The 19363-nt window shown below is 42.4% G+C and overlaps 1 protein-coding gene across 1 annotated transcript in view; it reads left to right on the plus strand.

The window, feature by feature from the left end:
* Positions 1–9132, plus strand: part of ABCA12 (ATP binding cassette subfamily A member 12) — a 125423-nt gene extending 116291 nt beyond the window's left edge. The window contains exons 49-54 of the mRNA XM_081014929.1: positions 627–761; positions 2647–2750; positions 4870–4962; positions 7044–7149; positions 7738–7875; positions 8722–9132. Coding sequence (XP_080871055.1) covers positions 627–761; positions 2647–2750; positions 4870–4962; positions 7044–7149; positions 7738–7875; positions 8722–8841 — 696 coding nt within the window. The 3' untranslated portion in view covers positions 8842–9132. The remainder of the gene's footprint in view (positions 1–626; positions 762–2646; positions 2751–4869; positions 4963–7043; positions 7150–7737; positions 7876–8721) is intronic.
* Positions 9133–19363: the final 10231 nt, after the last annotated feature.

Here is a 19363-nt window from a genome sequence, read left to right on the forward strand (position 1 = left end):
GGAGAAGGAGAGACAACCAAATCAGCATTCTCCTCACTGGGCGGTACGTCTGTCAAATCAATGGCAAATGTGTCCTAGGAAGTGGAAGGTAGGAGCCAAGTTCAAGACACGACAGAAAAACACATACAAAACACAGCTTTACAAAACAGCAGAGTTTAACATGAAGGTCTTGTGAATGCTGACCCTGTTTTATTCACCTTCCTTCTTTGCTAACTCCAAACTGGCAGAGCAGCCAGGCATGCACTGCTTTTGTTTAGCACCAAGAGGCTATAATATGACAGCAGTTTTTAGAGTTCAGTACTTATTGCTTAATTTGACAAAACAGGATGAACAAAAATAAGAGGGTTGTTATTTCCATTCATTATAAATTAAGCAAAGTGTTATTTAAATGTATGCAAGTTTCAAATTGCTGATTAGCTGGCATTCAGACTGAGCTATTGAAAAAAAGGGCATCTGAGAGGCAAAATAAATGTTGGGCAGTCTTGAGGCTGGCGAAGTAACTCATTACCTGAATGTCCAGTGCTAATGGTTTTGTTGTCTTGCTGTCATTGTGCGAGTTGCTCAGTGAGTTGCAACAATGACAACATATCAGTGCCCAATCTTAAAAACAAAATATGTTTCCACAGATTGTACTTCGGCTTCTTTATCGACTTAACCTGATGCCTTACCAACACAGAATCACTTCTATGTGTAGCTATGGTACCAACAGAAAGTTATCAACTGCTCTGGCCCTTCTCGGAAAACCCTCGATTTTACTCCTGGTAAGAAATCAACACCATTTTGTGTGTGTGTGTGTGTGTGTGTGTGTGTGTGTGAGAGAGAGAGAGAGAGAGAGAGAGAGAGACTTTGATTCACCATTTTCTCTAAACTGTTACAGAAACAGCAGCAACAAGAAGGGGCACCACATTAATTGTTAGAGTGAGAAGGTGTGCTCAGAACATTTAGCCATGAGATTAATGCTCTGAATAGAAACTAAACAATAGGGAAGGCTTGTTAATGTTTCACAATAAACGATCTCTTCTCAATGAAATCAGAAACACTCTACATTCACTTTTTATAAAATCATTTTTTGGGCTCCAAATTGGAGTGGAATATAAAAGTTTTAAATAAATAAATTCTCTTCTCCCCTCCAATTAACATATAACACTCAAGTGCTGAGTTCAAAGGGTAGGCTACAGAATAGTTTATTTTGGGTGAGAGAACATAGGAGACTTGTATAATCTTTGCAGCATTTACCTTATTTACGAATATATGGGCAAAACCTAATGGAGACAAATACGCTCCTGTAAAGCAGACAGCACAGCCATTAATTCTGGCTCAGATCTTGTACAGAAAATAGCTGCACCCAAGAATGCTTCATCTTCACCCATCTCCCTCCCTCCCTCCTTCCCTCCCTCTCCGTCTCTTTCTCGTTTAATTTGCAAACCTGCTCCAATCTTCTAGCTCTGAAAAACACTATCCCACCCATTAAGGGGCATTAAGGTTCTTATGTTAAATTCTGGATTGTGCACCGAGGACAGGGCAGCCCATCACTTCCTCTAATACCAAACTCAGCTGAGGGTTGTTGACAGTAAAGTTCAACCCCTTGTAGCATCTGATCAGGCAGAGCCATTGCCTCCTTGCATGGAGTCTCCCTTCCCGTCAGGGGTGCTTGTCACTGTCTCTGCTTCTTGCCCAATTAACTTCTGCGCATCCTGGAATGTAGCATCCAGCATGTCCTCAAGACTCCTTTGAAGCTGCACCACTTGCTGTGGGGTCTCCTGGTCCATTGGCCACTCGAGCTGCTCCTCCATTGCATTCAGTCCTTCATTCACTCATTTATTACATTTATACACCTCCTTTATCTTCCAAGGAGTCACCCAAGTGATGCATTTGCACTAGAAGAGTGTGTGTGTGTGTGTGTGTGTGAAAGAAATGAATAAAGAACAAGGATATTGTGTTAATGACGGAACTTATAATAGTTGGGAAGGAGATTTCCTCAGCAGAACAACTGCAAACTCAGCCTGGTTTCTGACTATCAAGCTGTGATGTTCCCGTTTTTAATATCATGTTATCAGCAAACAATCACAATTCAAACAATCATGGAAGTGCCTGGCAATTTTTGCTGATGATGCCTGCTGAAGGATAATAGCATATGGGAGCTCATCTGTGGTCTATTGTCTGTGTAACGCTCAAAGCAGAAACCTTGCTTTAATCTATAAATGGAGTAGTAAGAATGTGCACAGCCCAAGTACTACTTGAATAGAAGTCATACATATTATCTGCCCCCAACATCGTAATATCTGCCCAGTGCTGTTATCTAACAATGTGCATCTATCACTAATATTAACCATTTCCATTGTACACAGTAGCAATTGACTTTTGCCATTCATGATAACTTTTGTGTATTCTAGGAAGCATTCTATGCATCTGTTTAGTCATGCTTCTGTTGCAGCTTTACTATTACAGCATTGCTATTATTATTATTATTATTATTAACAATAATATTAATCTTTTCTGGAAGCAACTACAACAAAAAGGGAGGAGTGATTAATGTGAAGGCCAAATATTAGTGGGGTTCCCCCCCAAAAAGAGGAAACAGTGGCAACAAATCACAAGTTCCTCTTCTTTACTTTTTACATTTGCTGTCGACTTCTTTTATTTTAGGATGAGCCAAGCTCTGGCATGGATCCGAACGCTAAGAGACATCTCTGGAAAATCATCACGGAGGAAGTACAGAACCAATGTTCAGTGATACTTACTTCTCACAGGTAGAGTCCCAGGCTTCTAATGAAAATGTTCAGACTCACCTTCCACATTGAGATGAGCCCAGTTCCTCGTTAGGCAAAAAAATTGTATTCAAACCTGTATTTGTTCACTCAAGGTAGAGTGAGCGCAAATAGAGACTACCATATGCTCCACTGAGCTAAAAGCTAAAAGAAAAATGGAATTGAAATGCTGGACTGGCCCATAGAACTAGCCTAGGAAATATAAAATAATGTTTTAAAGTGGCTTACAATGAAACACAGAATGCAACACAAGAACAGACCAATATCCACGGACTAACATGGTGCCTGCCCACTTGCACTATAGAAATCCACTTACACAGCAAGACTTCTGGTTTCTCTTCTCTCACCAGCCCCCAGAACCCCTCAAAAAATATGCACTGCAAGTTTCCACAAACCACTGGTGCAGATTTTGGAGGTTCACAGAGGGCTGGAAGGGGGAGAGAGGAGAAGTCATATTCAAACTACACTGGGTTTCACCCATACTAAATTACATTTTTTACTGTATGTTCCCACTACAGCTTCTCTTGCTGTTTCTATTGGAGCAGAATTTCTGAGACTCTGATTCCCCTGAAAGACACCTCCTAAAAGCCCCTCGTCCTTTGATGGTGCCCCTTCGGCAGCTGCCCAAAGACCTTCTAGTCAGCAACTAAATGAAGGGTCACAAAGTTAAGCTAAACCACTAATTTCATTTAGTTGCTTGTTTCTAAAATCTCTGTACTGGATTCTTTGCTACCAAAGCACTGTCCTTTGCATTAACCAATAAAATGAAATGAAAGCCATTCTAAAAATGAAGAGCAATTTAAATCCAGTTATCAAATCCACACAAGCTTTTATAATAGCTGCAGTGGAAAAAGAATCCAAATTGTATCAACCTGAGTCATCACTAAACACTGTCCTGAGGAACCATGTTTCAGCTAGTCATTAAATGTCAACAGTGAAGTGGCTGAATGGGCTTCCAGAAGCAGCGCATTGCATTCCAGAGCATGGCTGGTGAGGCGACTGCCTCGGGCGGCAAGCTCCACAGGGGCAGCAGATCCCAATGGAGACCTTTATTTTCCCCGCCCGCCCGCCCCCTCGTTGCTGATGTCGATCTTCACCTCAGGGGCCAAAATGTATTGGGCCAGCCCTGGCTGCCATCTTGGAGAAGGTTGTGACTGTGCTTTCTCAGTCCTCAGGGTGCTGTACTTCCCCCACTATTCTGGCAACCCAAGGTGGAGGGGGCATAGCATATTCCATAACTCTTACGCACTTGGTGGTGGAAACTGTTACCATTATTTAAGCAATAATTGCACATTTTGCTACAGACCTGGAACATTATCAAAGTGGTAAGATGGGAGTGTTCCCTTCCTTTCTCATTCAAGAACAGACAGAATTATAGAGCTGAGGGAAAGTGTTGCTTGCCCCTAATGAAATGAAAAGCTAGAGAAGCTTAACGTTGCAGCGATTAGAAATGGCAATCCTCCCCAAGCTGTTATTTGTGTTTTAGGGCAGGTGCTTGGAAAATGGAAAACTTCTATTAATAACTTTATTTATTTTTTTCGGAATAAAAAGGCCAGACTTAGTTCTGATTTGCTATACAAAAGGACAATCTATGGTGGGGATGGGAAAGGGATCAGTTTCTGATTATGGAAGACATTCAGGCACTAAACAAAGTTGGGGAGTTGGGGAGGGGGCACGTCCAGTGATTTGGGCAGTGGGACCAATATGTGCACTTCCACCCCACTGCACACTTTTGCCCTCACTTGTCCAGGCAGTACACCCAAATAGGGCTTCTGCTTTCCTCTGAGAGGAAATTCTGCAGGGAATGTTGGAGATGATGCCCCCCATGGTCCCTTCTAACTGTACAGTTCTATGATTCTGTGAATGCCGCAGTGCTGCTGCTTGGCACTGCCCAGAGTGGATGACAGTCCAGGGAAAGCCCTTTATGTATAAGCCCTGGGAGGTCAAACAGCTGAATCCCATGCTGCTTAATATTGACTGATGTGCAAATTGTGTGCATTTTCCAAATACACTGGAGATCCACTCCACACACATTCTCACTATCATAGATTCTTCTCGTGCTTCTTGGGGACTTCATTACTCTACTTTCTCCGTTTTTCAGCATGGAAGAATGTGAGGCTCTCTGCACAAGACTGGCTATCATGGTAAATGGATGTTTCCGGTGCCTGGGTTCACTGCAGCATATAAAGAGCAGGTTGGTAAAATGTCTCTCACAAGAGTTCCCGTAGGTTTACTGTGAGACCCAACTGAGCAGGAAATGGTGAAATGAAGACTTGTTTTTGTTACAAAGCCAAAGAAAAAAGGGAGAATGGAAATTGCAGGTTGCAGTCCTGTGCACTTTCCCCTAGAAGTAAGTTTCGTTGAACTCAATGGAGCTTTCTTCTGAGTAGACATATACAGGACACCACTGTTAGTCTGCACCTGTTATCTCTGAGGATTTGGACAGGCTGGTTGGATGAGCTGATTCTCCTTGATTCTTGCCCATCCTGCCTCGTTATAGCAGCCAGGCTGGGCTGGCCAGAGGGCTCCATGGGGTGGTGAGGGAGTCTTGCTGGACTCCCTTAAACAAGCGGTATCTTTGGACCCAGCCATTATGGTCAATTATCGCCCAGTCTCAAATCTTCCATTCCTGGGCAAGGTGATTGCGCGGACAGACGGAGACCCCCAAGCCCCAGGCGACCCCCAGAATGAATAATGACACCTGACAACGTGTTATGGGATTAAAATTGGCCACAACTTTATTAAACTTTCAGATGTAGGAAGACCTTGGCTTAGGCATTGGGCATTTATCCCTCCCAGTCCCCAGCTGGGGATCTGGGGAACACCAGGGTTATCCAAAGTGTGTGAGGACTGGGCTGACTCTGGAGAACGTCTGTTCAAACAGAGAGCCCACCCCCAATTTCGCCGCATTGAGGGGGAGAGCACTGACAACCCATTGGCGTATGGCCAGTGCCTCCCCTCAAAATAACCCCTTTAACGGGGAACCCTGGGATCGCCGCCTCGGGGGGGGGCGTGGGTCACCGCTTCACGCCCCCCCCCCATTGAGGGAAGAGAGACTACAGGATTCCGCCCAAGGCCTACAAACCGCCAAAGTTGTGACGTTTTGCTATGGGGAAGGCAAAACCTGCCAATGCAGGGAAATTCCTTCCCGGTCCCTCAACGGTGACCATCAAAGACCGCAGCAGCGCCTGCATAGCTGTAAAGAAGAAGTTTAAACTGCAGAAGAAGGCATAAACTGAGGGAGGGCGGGGGGGGGGGAGTTCAGGAGCCGACTGAGGACTAACAGGTAAGTTACACCCTCTATTGTGAGTGTGGGCAGTCCTAACTCTACCTGGCCAATTCCCTTGGCAACGCCCCCCCCAGCCAGGATTGGCTGATTGACAAGGCTAGGCAGGAACCTCCAGGTACCCAGCTGGGGGGGGGGGGGAGGCGAAGCCAGGCTACCTTGCCGGGAGCCTCATAGTCCAGGGGGGACCTGCGCTCAACCACGCAAAAGCCCCCCAGTTAATGTGGGGAGCGGTCATTGAGTGGGTGGTTGTGGAACAACTCCGGCCACATCTGGAGGATGCGGAACATTTGGATCCCTTCCACTTGGAATTCAGGCCCCAACATGGGAATGAAACTGCCCTCGTCACACAAGGGACTGAGGTGAAACAGGACTTCAAACTCTGTTTTGTAAATCATCTTCTGGTCAGCCCGAAAATAAACTCTAAATTATATGCAATACAGCTCTCATTTAGAGGGTCACACATTACCCATCACTGGTGTGGATACTTGGGACATGTTTTGTTTTAGGTGCAACACCCATACGCTGAAGGATGAGCATAAGGCTCATTAAAGTCCCACTGCTTCTCATTCAGTGCACTCACATTGCAGCATTTAGGCAATGATTAAAACCTGTGTGCACCTTCTGTATCCCCATCCAGTCCTGGGTGTAAAATACTTGACCACTAGCCTATTCCGCCGGATGGTGACCTAGATTTTGTGAGGTACATGCAAGCTGGGTGGAGGAAAGGAGCTCTGCTGAAGCAAATATTAATTCCTCTTGCACAGATAGTTTGCTTGCGCCTTACTTCTTCCAGACCCTACATGTTGACTATCCCTGACATGGAAGTTTCTGCACATTGACAGTGGCCAGATTTATCCCTAATGTCCTTGCAGTTATTGTAAGAATTTAAAATAGTTTTTGTTTGGTGTCCTAGAAGGACTGCTTGATTCTAGTTTTTAAACCTCTTTTACATTCCATAAAATATTTATTTCCTTTTATCCCCCCAGATTTGGAAAAGGTTTCACCGTGAAGATGCATTTGAATAATAATTCCGACAGTATAGAAAAGCTGACAGAATTTTTGCAATTGACCTTTCCAAATACACATCTGAAGGTAAATGTAGAAGAATGTGCAGGGCATTATGTTGTAGGAAGTGATAAATATTTTGAGTATCCACCTGCAGCCTAAAGTGGCGGAACCCCGATACTGGCAAGAATGAGGGCAAATAGTTTTGAATGCATTTGAGCACTATCAGAATTTTTAAGTGTCTTGAGTTATTTCAGCAATGCTATCATTAAAGTACTTCCATGATTTAACAGCACCAGCCAAATATTACCTTCTTATTATAAAGGCAAGGGAACTGAGGTGTAAGATTTTACATAGTTCCTCTGCAAGCTCATGACTGAATCGATCTATCATGTCAGTGACAAAATGAGAGAACCAACATTTGAAACATCTTCCTGATCAATAGCAGCTAGTAACATTAGACCTAACTGATTCTGGTGCTCCTTGCATAACTGTTGTGTGGAGATACAGAATCAGCAACAGAAGCATTGGAAAAAAGGAGGCCGTACGGAGGAATAAACACGAGCACACAAAGGGGCCAGAGCTCATAAGGATAGCTATCAATCAATAAGATAAACAGTGCCTACCCCCTCTGAATCTGGCATTCATTAGCAGTAAATCTTCTTATTGGTACAGGACCATCAACTGAATATGGTGGAATATCATGTCCCAGTGTCTGCAGGAGGCGTAGCAAACATATTTCAAATGCTGGAAGCAAACAAAGAAGTCTTCAAAATCAGGCACTTCTCAGTGAGTCAAACAACTCTAGAAGAGGTATGGAATGATACTTGTCCAATTATGCTATACATGTATTTATGTATGTGTTTATTTTTATCTTAAATATGTCTACCTTGCCTTTCTAGGCATCCAAAGCAGCTAGCAATTTGATTGTCTTTATAAATAATAGTATACAGCACCAACACCTAAAATAACACAACACAACCTAAACATGTAAGCACTGAAAACATCAGAGAGAAGCCAACAGATCAATATTATTTACTATCAAAAGCCTTGAAGAACATGGCAGTTTTAATCAAGTACCCAGAAAATAGCAGTTTTGGTGTCCGGCACGTGCTTCTGGGGAGGGAATCCGAAATCAGGGCACCACCACAGAGAAAATCCTGCTTTTGGACCCACCTTCTAACTTCCAAAGGCAGGGACACCTGGAGCAGGTTTATGCAGGTGGTGGTATCTTTTAGATATATTGTATTTCCTTTGCAAACTGCTCCATTACTGAACATAGAAAATCTAAAAGCAGCTTTTACCAGCTATATCATTCTAAGCTCACAGCCCAAAGCATAGGAACAATATGGCAGATACCAGCTAGATTTTTTAAAAATATAGGTGTACCTGAGATACAACGTGAATTCTTTAGCCAAGCAGTACATGAAGGCTTCTATTTAACATCTAATCCATTTTGCTATTAAAACAAAAAGAGGAATATAGTAGGCAGGAAATTTCAGAGGGATCTGTAGGAAATAGAAAAAACGATAGTTTGCCTGTGGAATATTGTTTTGCCAGTCTCTTTACATGCGCATGGATATCCAGCCTTGGGAAGGCATTTGTAAGCAATCCATAAAGCAGGGTAGATTTAATTTCATATATTTTGTTTCATTTTAGGTTTTCATCAACTTTGCTAAAGATCAAGGTGACCCGGATGTTTCGGATGCAAGTTCAGACATAACCTCAGATAGCTCTGACTTAAGCAGCCAAGATTCTAACGTAACTGCTCTTTACTAAGGTTTTATTCTCTCAAGATATTTTAGGTATTCATTTTGGAATCCTGAACACTAGAACCCTGGATGGAAACACCTATCCTTATATCAGATTGGTCTTTAACTTGTTTCCTCTGCGTTGGCTTCTGTGCTCATTATGTATAGGCACTTTCCTGTGCATGTTGCGCTGTGTGCTGGGGAACTTCCTTCCTCCAAGCTAGATGAAAACAACTCTTCTACATTCAGGGTCATAAGCTAATGCTTTGCTGTGTACAGGGATTATGTCAGTATTAAATAAAATTATTTAAAATCCAAAGTCGTTACCTTTTAATTTCTGTGATCTTTGGTTAAAAAAAAAAGGTAAAGGACCCCTGACAGCTAAGTCCAGTTGCAGACGACTCTGGGACTGCGGCGCTTTATTGGCCAAGGGAGCCAGCGTACACCTTCTGGGTCATGTGGCCAGCATGACTAAGCCGCTTCTGGCAAAACCAGAGCAGTGCACGGAAATACTGTTTACCTTCCTGCCGGAGTGGTACCTATTTATCTACCTGCATTTTTTGACATGCTTTCGAACTGCTAGGTTGAGAGGAGCTGGGAGAGAGCAACGGGAGCTCACTCCTTCACATGGATTCTGATCGGCAAGCCCTGGACTCAGTGGTTTAGACCACAGTGCTACCTGCATCCCATGATCTTTGGTTAGCCCCATATATAAAACATGAAGCACCATATAAATTTTCCTGAAGAGTGGCCAGACAAAGGAAGTGTAGAATGAAATTTTCTTGGACTGATGGAGCAGAATTTGGTTGTCAGATTCCTTCTAAGAAGAAAAATAAGTTTCCTAATCAATGGAAGGTTTCCAGCAAGGCTCCCAAAGGTGCAAAGTCCCCCTGGTGTAGCTCCCATATCCATATTGATACACTCTCTTGTCTTCTACCATCTTTGTTCTTGCCAAGATATTATGAAATCTACCCAGCTTAATGGTGCAACAATAAAACTGCTAGCGCATTTGCAAAGCTAACCAGGGACAGGTATGGTTTCATCTGAGATGGGGGGGGGGGCTGTGTGCTGAGAATCCTGCTTTGCAGGGGGTTGGACCCAACTCTGCAATTCTATGATCCTATCAATCCTCTAAAAAATCAGAAATAAATTGGATATAATATGCAATGTATATTATAGAATATAGAATTAATTGGATATAATATAATTTTGCTTTGTTCAGTCTGGAGGCAGATTATTCAGCTCCTTTTTTATCGTACAAAATTTGACCAGATTTAGAATAATCTCAGTGTAAGAAAATTTGCCTAGTAAAATGTGTAAATCCAGGAGCACAGCAACCTGTTGCTACTGAGACCTATTACAGAGAGTGATTGAGGGTTTATCCACACTCCTCTGGCCTTGCTGCTTCCCCCACCCCGCAGAAAACAACAATTTGTCTTTTCCCCAGATGGACATTTGTTCAGACCTATCACTAAAGAGCAGGTTTTTCCTTGGAAAGGAGCAGGGCAAGGGGGAAACTGCTTGGACTCACGCTTTCTAGGCATCGCACAGGTGGAAGAGTGGCCATCCCTCATCATTTGCTTTTTTGTTGTTATTCCCATATTATTTTAATGAGCATAAAAGGGAACACATCCCACCTTTTCTACAACACTGATTTTTGTATTACGTTATCATTAGAAAGTGAGGTCCTGAGTTAGTCTTGCTATGTATGTGCAAGAGAGAAGAGGCTTTACTGACTTTTTTTAACCCTCCCAAGAATTGCTCTTTCAAGCTATGCAGTCTTAAACTTGCTTCCATGAAGGTAACTCTCATGGATACTTCCCTCTTGTGTGCAAATGGTTTCATTTTGGGTACATAAGCATCAGCTCTTACCCTGAACATCAGAAATAAGAGGAAATTGTTTTTATTTACTAAGACAGTGAAAGAAATTTTGCACCCAGGATATTTCTAACACCCCAAAATGCCCACAAAAAGCAAATTGTGGTGAAATCAGACTCATTAAACTGTAGTGGAAATTTGCACGTGCAAAGTACTTTAGTACAGAAGTTAATTTGATAAGGATCAGAAACAGCTATTTGTTGAGGGAAAGGTAAGTGTTAGATACATTCAGAAATACTTTCTGCTTTTCCCATTATTACTGTTGTCCCTATATTGTGAATTGGTTTTTGGTTGCATGTCACACAGCATAGACTCAAGTGTTCCTTTGATGGTGGGTTTGCTGTAGCTGCAAAGGTTTCAGAGCCTGAATGCCAATGATTTAAATCCAATCATTCATTCCAGGCAGTGCATTGTTTTATGATGTCAGTGGCTTTGCTCTGCTGGTGACAGACGATTCCTAATCCTCAGTGTCCAGGGCTGGCTTTGCATTTGATGTGGGATCGAGAGAAAACTGTCCCTTCCCCCCACTTTAGACTTCTGTAACTAGAAAATAATTTCTTTCACAAGACTGCCAGTTTTAGCTTTAAAGAAAACATACCATGTTTAAGTATAGAACGGATGGACTGAAAAATCAGCAAGAGGCAGCATCCCTAGGAACCATTACTCTTTGCCTTTATTGTAAAGCGCAACCTTTTGGCCTCTGTCTTTTAAACCAACTGAGGCTCTTTCCAGCAGATTGCCTTCAGCGAAACGGTTTTTCAAGGTGGCTTCAGGTCTTCTGTCTTCCAAAGGCACTAGGACCAAAATCAGTATTCCCAGAACTTTTATCTAGACTATCAGTGGGAATGAATGTCGAATATGAAAAATCTAGTCAGTCACTCTTGAGTAGCTTTGCCCAACAGCAACTCTGGGGTTACATTTTGTCAGTGCTATTTTTCTAGAAAAAGAGGTGCTGGGGCTCACCATGAACGCTTCCCTTGTTCTCTTATAATGACAATGGCACCCACCTGAGAGGGGCCAGAACTGAGTTCCAGTGAGTTCCAGCTGAAAAAGCCCTGCATTTTGTTCATATAAATGCATTTGCCCTTGTGTCATAGAACAAACACTGTTATCTCCAACCTAAAACATGGAACTCACTTTTAATTTATTAGCATATAGAACCCACCTTGTTCTCTCAGATATAGGGTTATCTCACTCATCTCTGTGACGTGCGTTTCATCTCTGGTCTGACACAAAAGTTGCCTTGTCTTGTTTTTCAAAGCCTTAGATCTGTTCCACATTGACTATAGGAGGACAATAACAAATGCCTAGATTTTTTTTTTAAAAAAAACACATGTTAGCTGATTTTGATAAAATTTTCAGGAATAATAGGACCTTTGGAGGGGATGAAGCCTACCAAATTTCAGGCAAACAGATGCAGGACTTTTTGTGATAGGTGTCTTTAAAGTTTTAGGTCTTTTCAAATGTGTTGTTTTCCTCGTGGGCAGTAAATTAGGGTTGCCTTGTGTCCTCTTTTTCCAGGACATGTCCTCTTTTTCTTGGGTAGAGTCGTCATAGCAATCCATAGTTAAAAGCAGAAGTCAGTCAATGTGTCCTCTTACTGCTCTTCAAAATATGGCAACCCACCCTTCCTCACAGAGCACAGGGCAATCCATAGCATAAAGGTCCCCCTAAAATTCAGAGAGATAGATGCAGAGGTTAGGGATTTATGTATTAAAAAATCAGCAGGCTTCAAACCAGCCCTTCCCACAGGGGGCTGGGAGAGAAGTACACACTCACCCTTTTCTGACTTCTCTCTGCCTGGCATTTCCCATTCTTGGAGAGCTTCTGGGAGAGTTCAAAAAGAAACAACTAGGGTTTTCTTTAACCCACTTTACAAGCTCTCCTGAGGTACTGGAGAGGTTCTGAACCCTTGGAGCCAGTTTGCTTTGCCTCAGACCATCATCCCAAGGCTGCTTCAAATATCTCCCCAGGAAGGTTTGGCTGGCACCTTCAATATATAGTGGTACCTTGGTTTGCCACCATTTTGGATCACAACCACATCAAACCCAGAAGTGCATGTCCGTTTTTTTGGTTTACAACCCATTTTTTTGGATTACAACCTGGTTTTTGGGGGGAGGCCCCATTGGTGAAAGTGCGCCTTGATTTACATCCTCTTTTGGTTTACAACCGGACCTCTGGAACGGATTATGGTTGTGAACCAAGGTACCACTGTACACCTTTGGCTGATTGATATCTGATGCCCTTTTAAAATGTGTTGTGGATGGAGGGGTTCTTGGGTTTTCTTCTTTTTTGTATTTTGTGTTTTTTATCGTGATATGTTGTGAACTGATCTGTAGGTATGGGGCAGCATACAATCAATCAATCAAATCTATCTATCATCTATCTATCATCTATCTATTACCTATCTAATCTATCATCTATCATCTATCATCTATCCATCTATCATCTATCTATCTATCTATATCTATCTAGCATCTATCTATCTAGCATCTATCTATCTAGCATCTATCTATCTAGCATCTCAGAAGCATTGCTCCATATGTTGGTCTCATGCCTCATCTGAGGGGAATGTACAACTCTGTCACATATGTCCTCGTTATTTCTTCTCTTTTCCGACTCCCTGCCCCTTCTCTAAAAAAAAGAGGTAAATACAAATGTTGATGATACCGTTGGTGTGAACCACTTAAAAACAGAGTGCAACAACCTATTTATTAGCCATGACCCCAGTAGCTAAAGACCAAAGTTGTAGAAGTTCCCTAGGATACACTGAAACAATTGTGGCACAGCAGTCATTTCTGTGTGATTCTCCTCTGGCAGAAGTCTTGTGCAATGTCTTTCACTTCAGCACAGCAGAAGAACTCATACTTTACTGACTGAAATTCATCAATCTCTCTTTTCCCACCACTACTGATCACTGTGGTCCTGAAGCCCTCATTTCTTTTCCATCAATAAGCTTTTGACCTCTGCTCCCTTCCACATTATCTAACTTGAGAACTTCACAGTGCTAGAGTATTTTTCAGGGAATAGGAGAGAAATGAGTGTCAACTAGATGAATCATGTGGCCTCTAAATGTTAATTAGAAGAGGATGGTTGATTGAAGGACACTCTTGTAAATCACAAATGCAAGTGAGGAAGATTTGTACCTTGTGCAATGGCTAGAAAGGTCCAAGGCTAAAGATGTCAAGTAGACATTTAATAATTGACTCACAAATGTGACATGAATTGATTGAAGTTGATTTGCCTCCTTGGGCTAATTTGGTACTTCAGGTGGCATCTCCCTTTTATTACATGCTAAGTGTAGCATCACAGGTTACTTCTGGTCACAACAATTGGGCTCAATCGATTGGGGATAGCCCCTCCATGCCCAAAATAAATAAATCACTATGCCTAGAAAATTTAGTGTTGGGGCGGAGGTTCTAGGCTAGATTTCTCTCTGACATTTAGTTTCTTGTGTCTTTTTTGTATGGAGCACCTGCAATTTGTGATGTTACACTCCAGACACAAGCGTAGGTAAATGAGACTCCAATGATTTGTTGATGAACGAGCTTGCAATCCTTTCTTTTCAGAGTGCCTTGATCACGTAAGTACTGTGTCCAAATCAGTTTTTATACTTGAATAAACAATTTGTTTCTGAGACATTTTCCTTCAAGATACTCCTTTCCTTCCCTCCAGCCACCACTCTCAGCTCCTCGAAGATATTCTCTCTCTCTCTCTCTCTCTCTCATGATTTGGCTCAATGTATGCTGGATTTTATATATGTGAACTTCCAGAGGTGCTGGAGGCAAAACAGGCACAGCCAATAGGTGGAAGTTGCTTTTATAGACAGAATAACTATCTGAATCTGAATTATATATATGTATAAAACTGGTAGCATGTATATATAATTTAAGTTGCATTTGGCTAAAAACATGCTATAGAAGGGCATCTACTAGGAAAAAGGAGGACAGGGAGGAGAGGTTGTTTTTTAAAAAAACAAAATCTGAAGAGCTCAAGGCGCAATAGGAGAAAGACTCTATGGTGTTATCGCACTGGTTCTTAGCATGTGAATCTAATTTGTTGTATTTGGCTAAAAACATATATTCTAGAAGGAGGGACTGGGCTTAAAAAACACCTTGAAGAGTTCAGTAAGTAAAAAGGAGGAGTACTCTATGATGCAATCATACTGGCCATACTGTGGCCTTTTATTGGTTTGGGGGTGATTTTGCATTATAAAATCTGCTTCGTATTAAAAATATGCAGGGACAAGGAAAGGGTGAAGCTCTATAACAAATGAAAAACATAATGGAGGAGGGAAAGGAAATTTGAACAGCGGTCGATGGTGGTGTTGTGGTCATTTTTGAAGTGCAAGAGCTGGCCATGGCAGTGCCCCAGCCATGCACCTAAGTAGAGTCCAAAAATGGTGGTCACATTGTTCACTCATATATGTGTGTATGTATGTACATACTTATGTTGACATATTCAAGATGCTTTTGTTGACATATAGATCCCTAAACAACTTGGGTCCTAAATATCTGTGCTGCAAGCAATTCATTGAATACTAAATGTCCTGTATTCCAACCTGCCAAAATGGCAAGACGGTGATCCTGTATATGGTGTCATCACTGATGCAAAAAAAGTTCTGGAGATGTGTCTCCCTGCCACCCCAGGTTCTTGCTCCACCAAATCACTGGAGTTCACTTTATTCCCAAATAACTCTCTGCTGGTTATGTGTTAGTTACTGTTAAAATGCAACAGCCAATTTAGACCCTCCTTGTGGCTGGTTGTTGTTGGGGGTTTTTCTCCATCTTGGTTTATCCCCCGCCCCTCACTGCCCCCAATGGATTGTGCTCTTGCTTTCAAAGCAGAAGATTATTTAGGCACTAAATCCAGACAGGTCTATTGAAATCTGATCTGGAGTTCATTTAAACAGGATTGTCTTCGGTGTACCTTAGAGCTTAAGCCATCCTTTGCTGTCAAAATTAAATGATAGTTTAACAACCTTCAAACTGTGCAGATAAGTGCACTGTCATTTCAGATTTCTTGAAAGCACTTTTGGGGGGGGGGAACTGTGGACTTCATATCAAATTAGAGTTCTTCTTTAAAGTGCTGGGAAAGCTTTTAATAACTTAACATTTATCTATGAGGTGATTCTCCTATCCCTGCATGATCCTAGACCAATTGAACCTGGAGGTGTGCACAGGGCAAATGAAGCACTGTGCCCACAACGTGCCAGCATGATGCTGTGCAGGATCACAACCCCACTCAAGTCTGCAGCTGCTGTAAGCAGTACATGTCTGAAATACATTCTCTGCTACAGAGCATGGAATATACAGAGTTATGATTATTTATGTAGGGATGGGGAGTGCTTAGGGTGGTATAAAATGATAGTACATGACAGAAAATGTATTCTTTTTACCTGTTCCAAGCCTTATTTGCATTTACTGGTATATACAAATATGTGACTTTTGTCATCCGAAATGAAAACACTGAGTCACCGTGTAGCACAAGGCACCTATTAATATGCTAGTCTCATTCTGAACCAAACCGCCACACCATTTTTAGTTTGATGTAGCAACGCATGCACAGACAACAACATCTTCATAGCAAAGAGGCCTTTTCACTTTATGCATTTGACAGTGTGCATCACAGGTTGTGTTCAAAATAGCTTAACTCAGAACTCCCTATTGGATAAATCCAGCCCCATACAGCCAATATAATTTATGCATAAAGGGTTAAGACCATAGAGCAAGTTGTCCTGTCAGGTTTAGCTAGGTCCAACACCCTCACCTTAGAAGGAAGGGTTACAAAGCTATTTGTGTTCTCTCATTTCCACCATGTGAACCCTACCAGTAAGGATATCTAAGCTGGGTGTGTCATGCTTAGACCGCATGGCTTTAGCAAGCCATCTTTGTGTTTTATTTTACCTATAGTCCCCCCCCCCCCCTTTTCCAACCAAATTACAAAATATTACAAACCAAGAGTCCTTCCAGTGCTTTCATCAGAGGAAAGATTGGTGCATTTTGCTACAACAGGCAGTAGGTAGGTCTCAAACTGCAGGCTGGGCCTCGAACTGCTGCTTTTCAAAATTGCTTCTGAGTGACCTCAGATGCTGATACAGGAAGCAACTTGTAAGCAAGTTTAGTCATGCACAAGTTTTGCCTGACAAACTATTTTCTTACAGCTGTGGGCACCAATGAGCTCCTTCTGTGGAAGGAAATGGGTGTGTGGATTATCTTGAGCCTGTTTATTTGGAGTCTTTTATTATTATTTTTATAAGCCCTTTGTGCTGTGCAGAAATTGCCATACATTAAGCGCATAATACTTCACATTTCTGTACCGCCTTTGAGCACACAAAGGGCTTTGCATACATTATTTTGTAATCCAAAAAACAACCCTGTAAGATAGGTCCGTGTTATTACCCCTCCCCCACTGCATTGTAAATTGGGAGGGGGAACTGAGGTCGAGAGAGTAGCAGCTTATTTAGGTGAAATCATGGTGAAGATGAAGTTTAAGCTGGGGACATCCGCATGCACTGTTCAGTCTCCATTTGTCAGAAGCAGTCATAGTAATAATTACATTTCTTCATTGTAAGCCTAATTGCTTACAGTTAAGTACTGAAATAGTAATACATACTACTGTTTTCAACTTCTGGAGAAACTCACCAACTTTGAAAGAGCTGATTTCTTGAGAGGTTTTCCTTTCCAGTGTCCCTTCCTGTTTTTGAGGCTCTAAAGCGTAACATCCCAGCATTAATATCCAGGCTCTGCCTGAGCAGTGCAGGTGATAGATTTACTTGTCTACCTTTCCTGGCAGTCTATTTATCTCCTAACCAGCTGCATCACAGTTGTCTTTGTTTTATAGTTATGAATAATGTCTTTGTGATAAGGGAACTCCAAAAGTCGGGCAAGTTTGTTTTTCTTGCACCAGACCAGCTTTTTTTGGATGGTTTAGCGGTGTGATCCTCGTTGGCTTATTGCTTCCACCCCGATGGTCAAGTGTGTGAGTAAATTAGCAAAAGGAAAAGGCATCTGCAACACATTTCAGTGATTGGCACAAGGTGTCAAGTGCTGCATTTTCCCAAAGATATGCCAAATGGGTAGGATCAGAGGTATGCCAGTCTTATATGTGACACTACACTGAGAAAAAGAAATAACCCTGCCATGGCAGGGCTTTCTCAGGGGCTGCCCCCGCCCCCAACTCTGGAATCCCCTCCCCAGTGATGGTGTTTGCCCCCATCGTTCCAAAAGAAGTTGAAAACATTTCTGCTCACTCAGGCACTCAGTAGATAAAGATGCTTGATTTGGCAGGCGTGAAATTTTTATTTTTGACAATATTGACACGTATTTTTATTGTTTACGTTTCGCGTGTTTAACTGAGATGCTGTGTGGCTGCCTGCGTTCCTTTGGGAGGAATGGTTGGATAAAAATTGAAATAATAATAATTTAAAGGTCACAAATCATTATAAGAAACCATGGTTTCCATGTCTACAGGGTCCCCCCACCCCTCCCCCACCATATCAACGGCACAGGATTTAATGAAATGGTGCCTTTTATGCTGTTATTTCTCTTACTGTTACATTCCCCTTATTTGTTAGGAAGGCTGCCTTGTCGAATGCCTTCAGGTATCCATCCTATGCAGGCTTACTTCAGAGTAAGGCCAACTGCACTCAGTGGGGCTTACGTCAAGTAAACATCCACATGATGAGCTTCAAAGATGGAAGAAAGGCAAGAAAAAATGCAGTATATAAAGCTGCAGTGCAAATAAAGCTGTATGCCCTAAGCGAAAGTAATCTATTTGCCCCCCTCCCTCCCAAAAAGGTACGTTGCAAAATTAACATATAGATCATCCACTTGGCAGTGGCACATATGCAGGTATTCACGGGCAGAAGCATGCCATGATCGATGGGACTCTCTAGTATTTGTAGATTCTGGTAGTTTAAAAAAGATTAAAAAATCGTCGCTATATGTAACCAGAGTTTACAAGCTTGGAAGTTGGAGCTGCCTAGAGTTAAATCACCACCTTTTCTCTCTCATTCACACATCACAAGCATTGCTTAAAGGGGGGGGGACACATCTTTCATTTCTCTTTTAATTTACATACCACCTTTTTATATTCCTATATACAAGGCAGTTTACAAGCAGAAAAAACAACAAAATATACAACAAGGTCACAACACACAATCTGATCCAATACAAAGAATCATAGAAACAGACTTCCGGGGGCGGCGCGAACGGCAATGGCGGTCCTCTTCTGAACGGGAGAGGAGGCTCCGCAGACAACGGGTCGTCCGCTACGGCGAAGCGGAGACCCACTTCGGAAAACCCCAGGCAGCAAGAGCCTGGGGTCTTGAGGCTCGGTGGGCGCCTTGAGCGACCCTCCAAGCACGAAAGGAACCCCGTAAGGGGCTCCGGAGCGTGGAGGGGGGTTGCGGCGCTGAGAGCTGCTTCACAGTCTGTGGAGCGAAGCCGCGCTGCTGCTGCCGGTGAGCGCTGATCCCTTTTCCTGTCAAATTACGGATTCGGATGAAAAGCAACTTATTCGTGAGTAAAAGACTGAATCACTTGAAATTAGAGACTTTAAAGGAAAAATCTTAATTAGCTTGAACTTGGCTGAAAGCGGAGAGACGTGGAAACAGGAAGTCCGTCTTCCGCAGCCATTGAACTTGAAAAAAGCAATCAGCTGGAGGAGTG

This window comes from Podarcis pityusensis, assembly GCF_964106645.2.
Source record: "Podarcis pityusensis genome assembly, chromosome: 1".
Taxonomy (NCBI): Eukaryota; Metazoa; Chordata; class Lepidosauria; order Squamata; family Lacertidae; genus Podarcis; species Podarcis pityusensis.